Source organism: Acanthochromis polyacanthus, chromosome 23 (assembly GCF_021347895.1).
Source record: "Acanthochromis polyacanthus isolate Apoly-LR-REF ecotype Palm Island chromosome 23, KAUST_Apoly_ChrSc, whole genome shotgun sequence".
NCBI lineage: Eukaryota > Metazoa > Chordata > Actinopteri > Pomacentridae > Acanthochromis > Acanthochromis polyacanthus.
This window is the reverse complement of record NC_067135.1, coordinates 20542466-20560649: the sequence shown is the minus strand read 5'-3', so window position 1 is coordinate 20560649 and position 18184 is coordinate 20542466. Positions and strand designations below refer to the sequence as shown.

Sequence of the window (18184 nt, the reverse complement as noted above, 5' to 3'; positions counted from 1 at the left end):
TAAAAATGTGCCAGCTCCTGTACTGAATTTAAAGCACTGGTGACTGCTTTCCGGCCTACATTACTCCAACTTCCTGTGTGCTCTAAAAGTGTAAAGGTACTTAGTAGTAAAAGAGGAAGTTGAGTAATGTAGCTTCCAAAATAATACAAGCCAAGCATTTGAAATATACAGAAGTACTGAGGGTGTTTTTTTTTGGTGTTTTATTTTGAAATGTAGGAAGAGAAGTTTGTTTTTTACTTCACACTTGACACATGAATGACCGGTAATGGTAAGGGTGACAGAATGTGGAGCTACTACCAAAACGGACATTCGCCTTCAAAGAAGAATAAAGTAAGTGCTCTTTGTATCAAATAATGCATGTTACTATTATTTATCATCCTGACTAGCTGTTCTTTGAAAAACCTTGGCATTTTTTTAAAAAGACAGACATTTTTGACTGCAACAACAGCTAATTAAAAAAAATTGTAAAAATAATATAGGACATGTAAAGATAGTGACATTATTTTAGACCTGAAATATTTTATATTAGCAAATGCTAAGTGAGTGTTAAAATGAATTGCGACCCCATACAAAAACGGAAACAACAAACACATTTATAAGTTTGGTATAATATTTTCAGAACATTCTGACTGCTGTGTGGAGTATGTACCCCTTTAGAAAGAGGAGATGTCGAACTGTTTTACCATTATTCAATTCTTGAATCCAAACCAGGCTTTATGTGTATGCAGTAACAGACTTGTAGTAATTCTATATAGATTTGCTTTTGTGTGAAAACTGACACAAGTGAGCAGAGTTTAGAAAGGCTCACATATGCAAAAGATCCCTTAATTTGGCCTAAAATCTGCTCAAGAAACAAAAGAAATATAATACATCAGGTAAAACCCTTCCTTTATGCAAGGATATTCTCAATATCGATGAGCCACAATCAAAACCTCACACGAGGATAGACAGCAGTTTTCCGATCTCAGGAATTGAATGACTTCATTGATTCAAGGAAGGTGTGAGATCTGATGATCATCAAGACATTCTGTGGTGTCAGTAGTGGGGTTGAAACTGGGCTGAAAAGATGACGTGAAGCATCCCAGCAAAAAAAACTAAGAAAAGAAGGAGGAAAAGGCAGATTTTTGATGTTCTGGAGTGACCAAGTGAGAGTCAGGGCATGGATCTGATCAAAATACTGTGACTGAAACTGAAGAGAGCTGCTCAAGTGCAAGATGTGGCTGGTATGACAGTGTGAATAGCTGCTGTAGAAGGAAATAAATTTGAGTAGCTTCTACCTTGAGTTGCTTCTAAAGAGGCACCACAAGGCTACACTCACATTTTTTGCACACATCCAATCTATAAAAGCTTAATGTCAGTCTTTGTGGCAAGACTGAAATACTCTGTCGCTCAATGTTTTGCAGGATGTTAAAGAGCCTCTAACATTCCACCAATAACGGGACGGGCCTAATGTCACGGTGTCAGGTAATCTGTATACATTACACTTATTTGTTCAAGCTGTATGACTACAAGAAATAAAGAATTCTAGCAAGCAGATCCACACAGCTTACTTCACTTTTGTAAGCACTGTGGATCTTAATGGAAAGCATACACTGTATGTAGTCCTTGATGGAGAGAGAAAGGGATTCTTATTTTTTTATCTATTTCAGGGTACAGCGTAAGGACCAAGCAACACAACACTAAATATCTATCTCTTCCTACCTGCAACTAAAAGTGACTCATGTATAATAACCTATAAAATTTTATATTGAACACACAAACCACACTTTAAATAGCAAATGTATTGTAAAAGAAAACAGGTAATAAAAAAAAACTGTACTATAACATTCACAAGCCCAGGTGTGATGGTACAGAGGAGATCTACCAGTGGGGAAAACTCAGTGGTAAATACTGAAAGATGCTGTTATACTGTGTATGGCTGATACAGGTCTATAACAGTATGAAGGCCTTTTTCATAACTCAGTCTTGTTGTTCACTTATGTCATAGTAGTTATGAAAGACTTTAAACCACTGTTTATTGCAAGATAGCCTAGTTTGATAAGATCTTGTATCCATAGTACACATTCATGGTGCTAGTGGTTATTATAATATTATCGTTACGTCCGAGAACTAGGGGATGAGGGGAGTAACAACTATGAAGAAGAAACCAGGTAAAAGAGGCTGAAGACTGATCATGCGGCGGAGAAATAACTTTATTTACAATGGGAGTTAAACCGAGATCCACACAAGGGAATCGAGTTCCCTAACCACGAAAAAATGTTCCAACAATGAGTCGAGGTGCACAACAGCTGAGTCCAGGTTCCACACCAAGTCACCAGCACACACTCCAGCTGCCGGTCTGGCCAAAAGGCCACGCTGATTCGGGTGGCTGAGCTTTTCACCTTCCCTTGATGAGCCACAGGTGCCCCTGGCCACTCCCACTTGGCGTAATCTAAAAGGAAGAGAAGAGAAAATAAACCCTGCCTTATCCACACACACACCCAAGAATGTAACAATATTCATTAGTAATAATGTGGATTTAATTGAACAGTTCACTTCCTGTATACATTGAGTATATATTACATTCAGTGCAGATCAATTTTGTTGCACTGAGAGTTGGTGGGACCACACCTTTAGGATGCATGCTGCTGTTGTTGGGTGAGCCTAACTTAAAACATTCCTACACAACCAATGTCACCTTTGCCTGATCACTGATCAATCAACTCACTGGAAATATTGGAACCAAGGAGTTCATAGCCAATTTTCAATAAAAAAGAAAAAACAAAGACAGTGATGAAAAATATTTAGCATTTCCATTTCCCTGCTACTGCGAGTTACATTACTTAAAAACTCAAACATAAATTTTATAAAATAAAATAAGCGTTACTAAAGTTTTAGTTGACAGTTCTCACCAGATTATGACAATACTCCTTTGCAGACACACACTTGAACAGCCATATGCACCACAGACATACAGTTGTTGCTTTTGTACTACTTTTCTAGTCAGCTGCCAACCGCTTGTAGAATTCCATTCCATACATGCATAGTAGATCAAATTATGTGCATGCACTCTACTGCTGCCACACTACTGCACATTGTCACACTGTCTGTGTGTGTTAATGACAAGAACAAACTCATGATTGCAACTATAGATCCATAGCTGTGCAAGGTATTGTGCGTAGTTAACTCAGTAAATCATAAATGCAACATTTCAGTCACGAAGACCTGATCAGGTGTTCATTTCTTTTACCCTTTTATTCAGTGTGAGCAGTTTGATTGAATTTAGACAGAATCACCTTATAAACAGGCTGGAAAACTTTTCACAATAAAATGAAACATTAGAAATGTTTTTTTTACTGTAATGTAGTGGTTGGTGCGCAGACTGCACAGTGGATCGGTGGTTTGCAGTGTTGCCTTACAGCTAGAAGATCCCTGGTTCATGTCCCTGGGCCTGAGATCTGTCTGCATGGAGTTTGTGTTCTCTCTGTGCATGTACAGCTTTCCTCCGTGTACTCATGCTTCCTCCCACACTTCGAAAACATGCTGAAGTTAATTGGTGATTCTTAATTGTCCTTAGGTGTGAATGTGAATGTGCTTGTTTGTCTCTGTGTAGCCCTGTGATAGATTGGTGACCTGTCCAGAGTGTCCCCTATCTTCACCCTAAGTCAGTTGGGATAGACTCCAGCACACTGTGACCCTAATGAGGATTTAAGCATTGGATAGATAATGGTTGGATGGTTAGTTTTCAAAGATGTAAATGTAACTCCATTAGTAGTTTACACCATATAAGAACAAGAGTCCTTCTTCCCAAACCCTTTGAGGAGTATAAAAATGTCTTCTATTGTTGGCCTTAGACCTTTTGACCCTTGGTCACGTCTTCATCACTGGTGCTTCCAGAAGGTTGTTCTACTAACAAAAACAGTTCCACAGCAAGGACGTGTACATAAAATAGACATATAAATTATAAATGATAATCTAACAAGCCGTGATTGATTTGACTTTCATAAGATGCAAGTCTTTACCCCACAGCATCCTGCCACCTCAGTACCTGGGCTTTGTTTTCTGAATTTTTTTTAGGTTTTCACAGCTCTGCTTTGCATTGTGATGTATCCCAGAGCTATCCAACTGAGTATTAACTCTTCCTGATCACTCAGAATCTTTTTGGACTATACTGATAGTTTAATAAGCAAAATAAAACCTGCACCTACTTGTCCATTCTTTGCTTTTCGTTTTTGTGTTCTTCGTCTTACTTGTGGTTGCTGGTGTTTGAAAAATTGTACTTGCTGCTGTTGTCCTCCCTGAGTTTAACTACTCAGCAAGACCCTCGAGGAAGTTTTTTCGGCGGCTCAGAAGTACCTACCCTGGGGTAGGTATGTCCACCTCCCCCCCGAAAGAGATTCTACATGAGCAGGTCAAGTGCTTGAAACTTGCTCAAAGGTTAGAGCTGCTTACATTAGTATTCTGCTCAAATGGTCCACACTTGTATAGTGCCTTTAACTTAAGCTGGTTTCAACAAAAAACTTTAGAATTTGTTTCTTATTCACACACACTCACAAACCATGCAAGGTGTTTACCTGCCATGAGTTCAGTGGTAAGTATTAGTTTGCTTGTATTGAGCCAAAATCTAACAATCTTGACAACTGCATCACTTAAAATAATTTTTGGGATCTAAAATTTCTGTTATTTGTTCTATACTAGTTATGTTGTCAAATGACGTGTGGATTGTAATCAACAATGCTCCCTCATAATGTTTAAAATTCCTCTTCAGACCTGCTCAGAAATATATATTACTGTGCTTTTGTCTCTGAAAAATCCACATTTATGAATACACAAATATTTTTCATTTCAAAAGTAAATTACTGGACAGTGGACACAAGATCTTTTCATTGCCTTAAATTCTAAAGAATTTCATTCGCTGCAGAATTTTGCAGGCCATTGAGAACCTTTTAGTTAGCAACCTTTTTTTTTTTTTTTATCAGGGATTATGACCAGTCAGCACTTTCCATCATATGGCACTTTAAGATACCCTGCAGTCTGTGTTGTGTCTGTGATGGAGTCTAGCTCTCTCTGCTGGCAGGTACGCTGTGTGCCGCTCCATCCGAGCTGGGACGGTGTCTGTGTGGAACTTGGTCAGACAGCGTTTTGTCTGCAGATCGGTCAGAGTGGAGCACGGCCTCTACAGCAGCACTGATGTGGTGTTCGCCCACAACTTCAAACTCTACATCCTCACAGACAGAAGCAAAAGCCCTTTGCAGCACTTTCAGGTCAGGCATTCTTTGATCTCCTCCTCTGTAAATGGGATCAGTTTTAATGCTCTTTCCATTATCCTTCCTTGTGTCATGTACATATTCAGCCTCAGGGGTGTCCAGACTTAAACTGAAATATGTTGTATGTAACAGCTGCTTCAAGTAGACAAATAAACGTCCCTTAATACTGATGGAAATTAACTTGTATTTCTTGGCTTAGTAAATCAGTGGTCCAAACACATCTCATGCCATGTAACATCTAAGTGATATTTTTGATCTCCTAGACTCTTCTGGTGTATGATCTGATCAAACGGAGCTATGTGAGAAGACAGACTGGTATTGCAGTTTTTTCATGTCTTCACCATGAGTACCGCCTTCTGCAGGATGGACAGACTCTTCTGGGCCTGTCAGATAGCAGGTGAGAGTTTATCTGCACATTACATACTGTACATACACAGAGTGTAAAAAGCCTAAAATTCTGTCTGTTGTCACTGTTTTGCTAGTGAGCATCTAGACAAGGTGGTCATTAGTTTTTTGTTTTGTTTTTTTTTTCTGTAAATGAGCATCTTATCTATTACCACCAGTGTTATACATTGTTCTGTTTAATTCATTTTAACTGCTCTTATAGACCTCATAGAACCCTGCTAATGGCCTAAACTGAAGAAGATACTTGGCACATTACATCTAGTAGTATAGATTACTAAATATTTTGATCTCCATAAACATGTAGGGGATTAAAAACTAAAATTACTTTGTAAACAGAGTTTTTCTGTGTTTTTTTCTTTTTTTCTCTCTCTCTCTTTTTTTTTTTTACAGTTTCCTTACTAAAATCTAAATTAGAAAACACTTTAACTTTTGTGTTTCCTGGTTCAAATATTCCTTGTCCACAAGTACAACACAGTTCAGGCTGACATGTAAAAGGACTAACACCCGGTGCACTTGATTGTAATAAAAAGTTGGAAGTTGAAAAATATTTGAATTACAAAATGTGTCACACAAAGTTCTTACATTCCAGAAAGTATAATGGACAAATGCACTGGATCATAAACCATGACTTTGAAAGGATCCAGTAATCCTACACACTGTTGATCACTTTAATAAGCAGCATTTTGTTAATGTTTAAAATGATATACATTGAACACAACTGATCATCAGTGTGCAGGATTAATTACAAAACAACTCATATATTCAGAGCTTATTACTTACCAATGAATCTGAGACCTGCTTTGATTACAGCTGTTTTTTTTAGTTTTGGTTAATGAGCATCTTAAACAAACTGGAGTTACCGACATCCACACACCAGGGGTGCTAGAGAAAGGGGTTACAGTTAAGACAAAGGTTCATATTTTTCAGAGAAATGGATGGTTTCAAAGTCTACATGTGTATGTACTTAGCTTTTTATTTAATTTGACCTTCCTGTAATCCAGACACCCTACACATATCCTTAAAAGCAGGTGGCAACACTTTTTGAGTTCCTTGGTCCTTGCACAGATTTCATAAAATTGCAAATATTGTTGACAGGTGGCAGATATGTTAAATACATAAATTCAAATATGTTTATCATATCAACCTTTAAAAACTGTTCCCTGATGACCCTCCATTGAACTTCCACTGTTCTTACAGAGATCACCTGCTCCTGTGGGATCTAGACTCTGGCTCCATCAAACATAAGATCAAACTGCCCTACAGGGCATGCAGCAGCACAGGCAAAGACCTGCAGCCTGATGTGGCACCACACACAGAGACAACACGTGAGCTGCCTGAGTCTCGTCTTGACAGTGTCTTACATTGTGGTATATGTAGTCACTATAATCTTTAGCTATTTGCATGGTATTTAGTGGGCTCGCTTCAGTACCCCTCGGACCTTTGCACCAACCAAATCCTTTGATTTGAGTAACCCAACATGGAATAGAATATGTACAGGAATAAAGTCAGGCTCTGATTTTGTTGCTTTCCACAAGGAAATGTCAAACTTAACTCAGCAGGGAGTGGCTCTCTTTCATTTAATACAAAATTGTAAATAATTGATGCACTCCTGCTTTAACAACTCCTTGCTTAATCACTTCCTCAATATTTGATTTAATATGATAAGATAGGTCTGATAACATTGTAGCATTTTCATGGCCGGATCAGCAGATAAGTCCAGACTTTCTTGTCCATTTTTGCTAACGTTATTGATATATCAGCAGACTAATTTGCTTAAAGCTGGGGTAGGCAGAAATCTGGAAGGGCAAAAAGCAAATAAAATAAACCCTCCTCCTACAGGAGCTCTTCTTCTCCTTTCTCTGTCCAATGCCTCTATGCCTTTTCCACCAGATGGGCATATGTACACATTTTAAACAGACAAACTAAAAGTCAAATTAATTTGCACATAATTGGAAGCCAGCTCTCTTTAGTCAAGGGTCTCTGTCCGATCCATTATGCCACCACACTCTAATCTCACTGCAGAATTTATTTCTTTTTGTACTATCCCACCTGCTGTGTACAATGCCCTGTGATTGATCAAATCCGTCATCACAGGCTAAATGTTTAAACCCTTACAACAGAGCCTAGAGGAGGTGCAGAAGTCTAGTTTCTTTTCAGACCTGTGTAATTACAACATATTGAAAGGCTTTGCATAATGATGCTAAAAAAGAGTGCTGTGTTCAACTGCATCTGCTTCCCTACTTCTTGGGGAAGTTCAGATATTCCAGGAGGAACTTTTAACCATGAGAAAGTTTCTTCACATTAGTTCTAGGTAAATTAGAAAAGTATCCTTTCAGTTTTCTGTCTTTGCCCCAGTGATGCCATGGGACCTTCAAACAGAGAGCCAGTCTGCGAAGAAGAGGAGATTGGAGAGGGAAGCACAGAGGGAGAAAGAGGAGAAAATTAGACTGGACAGAAAGAAATTCGACTCAATAGACCAGTATCTCCTCAGCGGAGATGAACAGGTACACAGATCATCTATTCATTTTTTATTTTTAGAATAAATACACTTCTGAGTCAAAAAATTATGACCACCTGCCTAATATAGTGCTGGTCTTTCTGAAACACCACCAAAACACCTCTTACTCGAATTAACCTCTGAAGATGTCTTATAAGTACACACTGAATCAGATTTATTCAAGCACATTCGTCAACACCATGTTGCAGCTTCGTGGTTTCTCCTAGCACCCAGTCAGTAGATACTCACTGCTGCTGACTGAGTGCATGCTACAAATCTTGGTTTTTCAGAGATACTCTGTCCCAATAATGTGGTTATATCATTTTGTCAAAGTCCATTAGGTTTTCACACCTGCCAATTTCTCTCATATTAGACAAACTACAAGAATCTTTCACATACTGCCTGTTATATCCCAGACCTTAAACTGGACAGTTGTTACAAGATCCTCAGCATTATTTGCTTCATCTTAGTGCGGTCAGAATATTTTGGCTCACCTAGTGTATTTCCAGATGTGTTCAAACTGTTTTCTGAAACATATTTTTCAGGTCATGGTGTGCTCCTACTTTGCTCACCACCTTAATGTGTTCAGTGTGGCATCCCAGGAACATCTCCACACCCTGGAGGACGAAACATCACTGCTGAGCCTCCATACTGCAGCTCTTACTCACTCTGGCAGTCATCTGGTCCTGACCAACTACAACCAAAAACAAAGAATTGCCTACATCACCCTGTGGGACCTGCACAAAGGAAAGGTAGATAGTCACTTTTTATTTGGAACTATGCACTTGAAATATTTTGTTCCATGTTGATTTAACTCTTTAAAACTAGTATTTATTGCATTTGTCATTTTTCTGGTGGCCAAACTTCTAGTGTCAAACAGTCTGGTGGATGATTTTTAGTTGGACTTCAGTCTGTGTTTTCTACACATCCTCCTTGGTGAGGAAAAGCCTGAAGGATGAGCCTGGACTTTGCTGCATAGCTCTCACAGACAGTGCAGATAGAATTGTCTTTGGGGTCACAGGAGATAACAGGTAAGTGGGCTGAGCTCTTAAATGTTGTGCTCTACCAATATAATACCTAATTGTGTGCCTCCTTTAGTCCTGAAAATCCTATCAGTCTGGATTTCCTGCTGTGACCTTTGGATATCTACACCTGACATACAATCTTTGTTCCTGATTATATCTCAAACAAAACCACCCCTTGCCTTGGACCTCTAAGTGAAAAGTGGCTAACATTTAATGCAAGTTTTCAACATCAGTCTTTGTCAAATCAAAAAATAAGGAATAGTTCTTAATGGAACTCTAATGAGCCACATTTACTGATGACATTTGCTCATAGCACATAAAACACATCTGACAGTATAAAAACAGAATTTAGCATTTTTCAAGAGAGTGACTTTGATCCTTAATAGCACTATTAGTGTGAAGTGACAAAGAAGCTCATATGCTGAGTGATGAAAAACCCAGATCAATATACATGACAACTGGTTCAGCAGAAGGAGAGACATAAAAATAATTGTTTTGGCATCATTTTTGTATAGTCATCAATTCAACTATTATAAGTTTGTTTGGATGTTTACTGTCTGTATTGGAATCACAATCATCCATCCATCCATTCTCTATACACCGCTTTATCCTCACTAGGGCCGCGGGGGGTGCTGGAGCCTATCTCAGCTGATTCGGGCGAAGGCAGGGGACACCCTGGACAGGTCACCAGTCTGTCGCAGGGTTACATATACAGACAAACAACCACACTCACATTCACCCCTGCGGACAATTTAGAGTAACCAATTAACCTCAGCATATTTTTGGACTGTGGGAGGAAGCTGGAGTACCCGGAGAAAACCCATGCGTGCACAGGGAGAACATGCAAATTCCATGCAGAAAGATCCCGGGAAAGCCAGGACACAAACCAGAGATCAAGACGAAAGTGCTAACCACTACTCCACTGTACAGCCCAGAATCACAATCGGCTCTATACAAAACAGTATTTACTTTGCTCTCAAAGCACTTTCAAAAAATAAAACACGTGCATTTGGACAAGGTTACATGTTATAGAAGTAAAATGAGTGTCTCTCTACCATATATAATATGTGTACAACAGCCCGTTTAAAATGAACCAAAGTCCATGTACACACGTGGACAAAATTGTTGGTACCCCTCAGTTAAAGAAGGAAAAACCCACAATTCTCACTGAAATCACTTGAAACTCACAAAAGTAACAATAAATAAAAAAATATTGAAAATTAAATAATCAAAAACAGCCATCACTTTTGAATTGTTGATTAACATAATTATTTAAAAAAACAAACTAATGAAACAGGCCTGGACAAAAATGATGGTACCTCTATAAAAGATTGAAAACTATTTGACCAGAGTGACATGATTAACTCAGGTGTGTCATTTAATTGACATCACAGGTGTTTCCAAACTCATAATCAGTCAGTCTGCCTATTTAAAGGGAGACAAGTAGTCACCCTGCTGTTTGGTGAAAAGGTGCGTACCACACTGAACATGGACAACAGAAAGCGAAGGAGAGAATTGTCCCAGGACATCCGAAAAAAAATTATAGACAAACATCTTAAAGGTAAAGGCTATAAGACCATCTCTAAACAGCTTGAAGTTCCTGTGACAACAGTGGCTCATATTATTCAGAAGTTCAAGACCCACGGGACAGTAGCCAACCTCCCTGGACGTGGCCGCAAGAGGAAAATTGATGACAAATTGAAGAGACGGATCGTTGGAATTGTATCCAAAGAGCCCAGAGCAACCTCCAAAGAAATTAAAGGTGAACTCCAAGGCCAAGGTACATCAGTGTCAGATCGCACCATTCGTCGTTGTTTGAGCCAAAGTGGACTTCATGGGAGACGACCAAGGAGGACACCACTGCTGAAAAAACTCATAAAAAAGCGAGACTGGAATTTGCAAAAATGCATGTTGACAAGCCACAAAGCTTCTGGGAGAATGTCCTTTGGACAGATGAGACCAAACTGGAGCTTTTTGGTAAGGCACATCAACTCTATGTTCATAGACTCAAAAACCAAGCATACGAAGAAAAGAACACTGTCCCTACGGTGAAACATGGAGGAGGCTCAGTAATGTTTTGGGGCTGCTTTGCTGCATCTGGCACAGGGTGTCTTGAAAGTGTGCAAGGTACGATGAAATCTGAAGACTATCAAGGCATTCTGGAGAGAAATGTGCTGCCTAGTGTCAGAAAGCTTGGTCTCAGTCGCAGGTCATGGGTCTTCCAACAGGACAACCATCCAAAACACACAGCCAAAAACACCCAAGAATGGCTGAGAGAAAAGCGTTGGACTATTCTAAAGTGGCCTTCTATGAGCCCAGATCTGAATCCCATTGAACATATGTGGAAGGAGCTGAAACATGCCATTTGGAGAAGACACCCATCAAACCTGAGACAACTGGAGCTGTTTGCTCATGAGGAGTGGGCCAAAATACCTGTTGACAGCTGCAGAACGCTCATTGACAAATACAGAAATCGTTTAATTGCAGTGATTGCCTCAAAAGGTTGTGCAACAAAATATTAAGTTATGGGTACCATCATTTTTGTCCAGCCCTATTTCATTAGTTTGTTTTTTAAAATAATTATGTTAATCAACAATTCAAAAGTGATGGCTGATTTTGATTATTTAATTTTCAATAAATTTTTATTTGTTGTTACTTTTGTGAGTTTCAAGTGATTTCAGTGAGAATTGTGGGTTTTTCCTTCTTTGACTGAGGGGTACCAACAATTTTGTCCACGTGTGTATGTGAATATATCAGGGGAACATCCAGCTCCTCTCTGCTGCTACTGCAACTGCCTGTCTAATTATCAGATCTGATATACAATAATTTTTCAAGTTAGTGGTATCTTTATTTTTTAAACCAGTGACCGACAAAATAAATGAATTATAAAATGTGCCACTTTGTTGATGATCCAGTCACCTCTTTCTGTCTGTGGTCAGCACTCTGTTTGGTTACACGTCATGAGTAATAGGCTATCAAGACAAAAGGCATAAGATTCTTTTCTGTTCAACAAAAGGAGTATTGGTTTTGCTCACTTATTAAAAAAAATATTGCCCCATGAAAACACATGGTTCAAATGGCGACTCAAAGCCAACTGTTGCCACAAGTGTAATCTCATCCGATGTAGTGTAAAGTGCTTGCTGCTAAAAATGCTTTTTGAATGACTGTTGTCCTGCTTGCTCTGACAGACTGAAGGTGTGGGAACCCTTCAACAAAAACTATAAAAGCATCGATGGTTGTAGAAACCTGAAGCTCGATGTGTGCAGCAAACTTTACCTGACCGAGGGAGGATCCCAAGCCTTTCTGCTGTCAGGTAAGAAACACAAAACAAAAGACATGAAAAGCTCCTTGGAGACTTAATTAGGGATTGAGTCATCTGCCTGAGGTGTGTTATTGTCTTTACACTCTAAAAAAAGACATCTGTTTCCTCAGGCCACTCTTCTGTTAAGGTGGCACAAGACTGCCTATTTTCACACTAATTTAAAATTAGTTAAAGGGATAGTTCGGGATTTTTGACATGAATCTGTATGGCATCCCCGTCAGCAGTGTTGTGCATTCACACAGACTTACCCCCGACAGCATCCGGTGAGCAGAGATCCGGTCCGGTTTTGGTCCAGACGAAAGTAGTCCCGCCAGTTTGCTGGGGTCACGAAAATAAAGCGTTTTCTTCTCAAATCAATATGTGTTCGAAAGAGTGATATATTTGCATTACAAAACCGTTGTCCACGAAAAAGTCAGACCTCGTAAACGCTTGGCACTATTTTCTCTCCCTTCATATCACTCCACGCTGCCTCCAGCTGGCAGCCGCGCAGGTTTCACTTTGTTTACTGCTCGTAAAGTTAACAACAACATGTCTGACTACGACAGCGACGATGAATATATTGACTTCAGCATTCAGCCAAGGGGATATCTTTATGAACCCGAATATGCTGAAGCCGAAATTCAACAGATGGAGTTACAACGGGCAGAGAGAGAGAGAGAGAGAGGGTGGACAGAGAAGTGGATCACTTGTACAGTATAAAGTTATAAAATCCAACCAAAAAACTGAGGAGGCAACACTTACTCTGAAGCCAACTGACCTTCGGGTCCAGCTGGCCTGGGACGCTTCTTCCAGTTTATTTTAGGAATGCATTCAGGAGTGCAGGGAAGTCATTATGATGTGTGATGCAGACAGGAGCTGGCAAGCTGGCCTCCTCATCAATTGAAAGGTCTTGCATCTGTGGCATGATGAGATCCCATTCTCATCTCACCCTCTGTCGGCATTATTTCGCACTTGAAACAAGTACACCACCATTTATCAGTCACCCGGTGTCTCACGGCTCCAGCTTCAACTTGTTCCACTTCTCTGTCCACCCTCTCTCTCTCTCTCTGCCCGTTCTAACTCCATCTGGTGAATTTCGGCTTCAGTATATTCGGGTTCATAAAGATATCCCCTTGGCTGAATGCTGAAGTCAATATATTCATTGTCGCTGTCGTAGTCAGACATGTTGTTGTTAACTGTACGAGCAGTAAACAATGCAGGTCACATCCAGGTTGCATGCAGGTCTCAGGTATATCATTTTTTACAAAAATGATGTCCTCAGTGCAAAGTCAGGAATTTGATTGGTTGCACTGTGAGGCATGTGAGTATGGCACAAACATTTACAACAAGTGAAGTCAGCTCCTTGTGTGTATATTAAATAAAAAGTAAAAAAAAAACAAAAAACACAACAACCGTGGAAGACTGACAGTTATTCTTGACAGAAATATAGACTTTGTGAAATGACAAGATCTGATCTGTTTATACATTTATTGATAAATACTGATTAATAAACAGCCACAAACCCACTTTAGAAATTAGAGAGAAAAAATACGATGCAGATCCTGTCTGAAAAACGTGACATTTTTAAGGTTCCTTTAGTATCGCAGTAATTCAGTCATAGCTGTCTGAACATCCATGGGTGCATTTAACATATGGTTCCATTGTAATCTTTATTGTCAGAGTGAAGAGACTATCTCTACACCCAGTTACATATTTCATATGTGTGGGGAATGACCCCCTGCTCATCACCGTATTGCCTGGTCACGCCCCACAAGTTACTTATAAAGCACCTGTGCTATTGTGAATTCATTGATTGTTTGATCTCCACTCAGTCAGGGTGCAGTGTGACAATCCATACTACTTTCAAAATGTTCTGTATGTATATGTGTGGGTTGCAACATATAGTGGGTACAGAAAGTATTCAGACCCCTTGAAATTTTTCACTCTCTGTGTCATTGCAGCCATTTGCCAAAATCAAAAAAGTTCATTTTATTTCTCATTCATGTACACTCAGCACCCCATCTTGACAGAAAAAAACAGAAATGTAGAATTTTTTGCAAATTTATTAAAAAAGAAAAACTGAAATATCACATGGTCAGAAATATTCAGACCCTGTGCTCAGTATTGAGTAGAAGCACCCTTTTCAGCGAGTACAGCCATGAGTCTTCTTGGGAATGATGCAACAACTTTTTCACACCTGGATTTGGGGATCCTCTGCCATTCTTCCTTGCAGATCCTCTCCAGTTCTGTCAGGTTGGATGGTGAATGTTGGTGGACAGCCATTTTGAGGTCTCTCCAGAGATGCTCAATTGGGTTTAGGTCAGGGCTCTGCCTGGGCCAGTCAAGAACGGTCACAGAGTTGTTCTGAAGTCACTCCTTTGTTATTTTAGCTCTGTGCTTAGGGTCATTGTCCTGTTGAAAGGTGAACCTTGCTCCCAGTCTGAGGTCCTGAGCACTCTGGAAGAGGTTTTCCTCCAGGATATCTCTGTACTTGGCCGCATTCATCCTTCCTTCAATTGCAACCAGTCGTCCTGTCCCTGCAGCTGAAAAACACCCCCACAACATGATGCTCCCACCACCGTATTTCACTGTAGGGATTGTATTGGGCAGGTGATGAGCAGTGCCTGGTTTTCTCCACACATACCGCTTAGAATTAACACCAAAAAGTTCAATCTTGGTCTCATCAGACCAGAGAATCTTATTTCTCATAGTCTGGGAGTCCTTCATGTGTTTTTTGGCAAACTCTATGCGGGCTTTCATGTGTCTTGCACTGAGGAGAGGCTTCCGTCGGGCCACTCTGCCATAAAGCCCCAACTGGTGGAGGGCTGCAGTGATAGTTGACTTTGTGGAACTTTCTCCTATCTCCCGACTGCATCTCTGGAGCTCAGCCACAGTGATGTTTGTGTTCTTCTTTACCTCTCTCACCAAGGCTCTTCTCCCAACATTGCTCAGTTTGGCTGGACGGCCAGGTCGAGGAAGAGTTGTGGTCATCACAAACTTCTTCCATTTGAGGATTATGGAGACCACTGTGCTCTTAGGAACCTTGAGTGCTGCAGAAATTCTTTTGTAACCTTGGCCAGATCTGTGCCTTGCCACAATTCTATCTCTGAGCTCCTTGGGCAGTTCCTTCGACCTCATGATTCTCATTTGCTCTGACATGCACTGTGAGCTGTAAGGTCTTATATAGACAGGTGTGTGCCTTTCCTAATCAATTCCAATCAGTTTAATTAAACACAGCTGGACTCCAATAAAGAAGCAGAACCATCTCAAGGAGGATCAGAAGAAATGGACAGCATGTGAGTTAAATATGAATGTCGCTGCAAAGGATCTGAATACTTCTGACCATGTGATATTTCAGTTTTTCTTTTTTAATAAATTTGCAAAAAATTTCTACATTTCTGTTTTTTCTGTCAAGATGGGGTGCTGAGTGTACATTAATGAGAAATAAAATGAACTTTTTTGATTTTGGCAAATGGCTGCAATGACAGAGTGAAAAATTTCAAGGGGTCTGAATACTTTCCGAACTCACTGTATCTGCTTACCTGCTGTGGTTTGGGCGTCTGTCTGCAGGCAGCCTCCCTGGATTGCCTTTTCCCTGTTCCCTGTTCCCTGTTAGTTTTATATATACGATAGAGGACATCATGTTTGCTGACAGCAAATTCAGCTGCTTTACTTAAAAATAATTTAACTAAATCCAAAAAATATACACACTGAAAACAGGACTCAAAGACAACAGCAGAACCTGCCAGCAGCTGACATTACAACAAATCATGAGTGTTCTTGCAGGGTGTGACTAACATGACCACGATAACTGCCGATTTGACACATTTATAGCAAATATTTAACTGACTGGTTACTTCATTTACAGCTCCAGGAAGAAGTTTTTTGTCCAATAAGTGTCACATTTTCTGCTGTGGCTACGACACTAAAATCACAGCACTGTTCTTGGTATGGTCATATAAGGTGACCCAGCAGTCCAGCCACACCTGTGCAACCTGTTTTCTTAGCATGAGTAACCCCAGGTGTCCCCAAATAAACAAGGAGAGAATTCTAAAGGGTTTTAATATCCTCCAATCCAAATCAGTTTACTGCTAAACTAATCTACGCTAACTTTTTACATTGTTATGATAATCCAGGGCAGTTAAGCCTGTGGGACTTGGAGGCGTGCCGCGTCATGTCTGTACTTTCCATGGATGCACATGTTCGCTGTACTAAGCTACTCAGTGGAGACAAGACTTCCATCCTACTCGGCCTGAGCCACAGCCCCACCCTCGTCACTGTCAGGCTAACTTCCAGAACTGTCAGCTTACCACATCACAACTCTGAACATAGAGACTTGTTTGGAGAGTCCAGCAGCAGCGAGGATGAAGAGGATTCCTAGAGCTCACTCTAACCGCAGTACATCCTGGACCTGTGAAGAAAGGGTCTTTTATCTGCATTACATTTAATTATACAATCATCTCACAAGGCATTTGGTGTGTAAATATTCTATGTTAGTTTTTTCTTGTTTTCAAGGTACAGTCACAAGGGCATCTGCAGGTCTTGACATGTCTTAAAGAGCACAGAGTTCAGTTTCCTTACAAAGGGCTTTAAAAAAGTATTGTAAAAGTACTGAAACGTCTTAAATGTTGTTACTCACTGGCTGTTTTTTCCTTTTCATCAGTTTATTCTTCCGAAAATTACCAAGTATTTTACATATTTGCTTGAAAATTTGCAGAAGCAATGAATGAACTCCTTTTCTTTCAGTGGATGATCGGTCAAGTAATGGTTGCATCTGTAAAAAGAATGAATCGTTTTAATTGATAATCCATCCCTCTATTTTCTGTTGCTTATCTGGGTTGAACTTTTATTAGTCATATTATTATGAATTATTGTGTAATCAGAGTTACTGTAATTATCATTTACCCATTTGTAATAAAAACTCATTAAGGATGACTGTATTAAATATACAGTACAAACAAGTAGTAGTGCAACAAGTTAAAGGTTAGAAAACCTAGAATCACCATAACAAAACTGAGTACACCTATGATTTTCAATTAGCCTAACTGGATAAAAATGGTAAGAAAATCACCTGTAAACATCAGAACTTTCTTAGTTTTGGGCTTACGTGCTATGTCTATTTGCATGTCTATATCATGGCTTCACATGGAAAGAAATTCCCAGAGGAAGTGAAAAATCGGATAGTGACGCCTAAAAAAATTGGGACAATATATGGAAATCTAAACCATCTAAAAACAGTGGAAACATTGCTGTAGCAGTAATCAGAAGGTATAGAATGAACTATCACTAATCAGAGCTGCAGTGGCCATCCTCTTAAGGTAACACCAAAGACAGTGGGCTAGTTTTTCAGATCTAGATTGCGAAAAGGGTTTCCGTGACAGCTCACTGAATGAGAGTGACACTGTATAGCATCTGCCTTTTTTGCATGCTCTCCAAGAAAAAAATTGAAACGTGCTTTCTTTTTAGGTTGTTGCTTGAGGTACGGACCCGTACCCGTAGCCTGTGGACTACAGATACGGCACTTGCCATTTGCCAATCAGATACGCGAGATCTGGTCACGTGACTCCCGGTAGACGCTAGCGGTACGGACCCGTAGCATCGGTACTACAGGTACGGACCCTAAACCTGACCCTAACACTAACCCTAACCTTAACCTTTGCTTACCTTTCAACAGTTTGCAGTGGTTAGCAGCTTCTTGACTCGCGAGACT

The 18184-nt window shown here is 39.9% G+C and overlaps 1 protein-coding gene across 3 annotated transcripts in view; it reads left to right on the top strand.

Moving 5' to 3' along the window:
* Window positions 1-243: 243 nt before the first annotated feature.
* Window positions 244-18184, top strand: part of LOC110968153 (macrosialin-like) — a 39571-nt gene continuing 21630 nt past the window's right edge. Inside the window, exons 1-9 of one of the 3 annotated variants that reach the window (XM_051943843.1) lie at window positions 244-330; window positions 1404-1464; window positions 5057-5243; window positions 5510-5643; window positions 6849-6976; window positions 8007-8155; window positions 8694-8900; window positions 9019-9179; window positions 12362-12486. In XM_051943843.1, the coding sequence (XP_051799803.1) occupies window positions 8009-8155; window positions 8694-8900; window positions 9019-9179; window positions 12362-12486 (640 nt within the window). In that variant the 5' untranslated portion in view covers window positions 244-330; window positions 1404-1464; window positions 5057-5243; ... (1 more) ...; window positions 6849-6976; window positions 8007-8008. Of the gene's footprint in view, window positions 331-1403; window positions 5244-5509; window positions 5644-6848; window positions 6977-8006; window positions 8156-8693; window positions 8901-9018; window positions 9180-12361; window positions 12487-18184 lie in introns of those variants that run through there. The other 2 variants (XM_051943842.1, XM_051943844.1) reach the window with 2 other exon arrangements.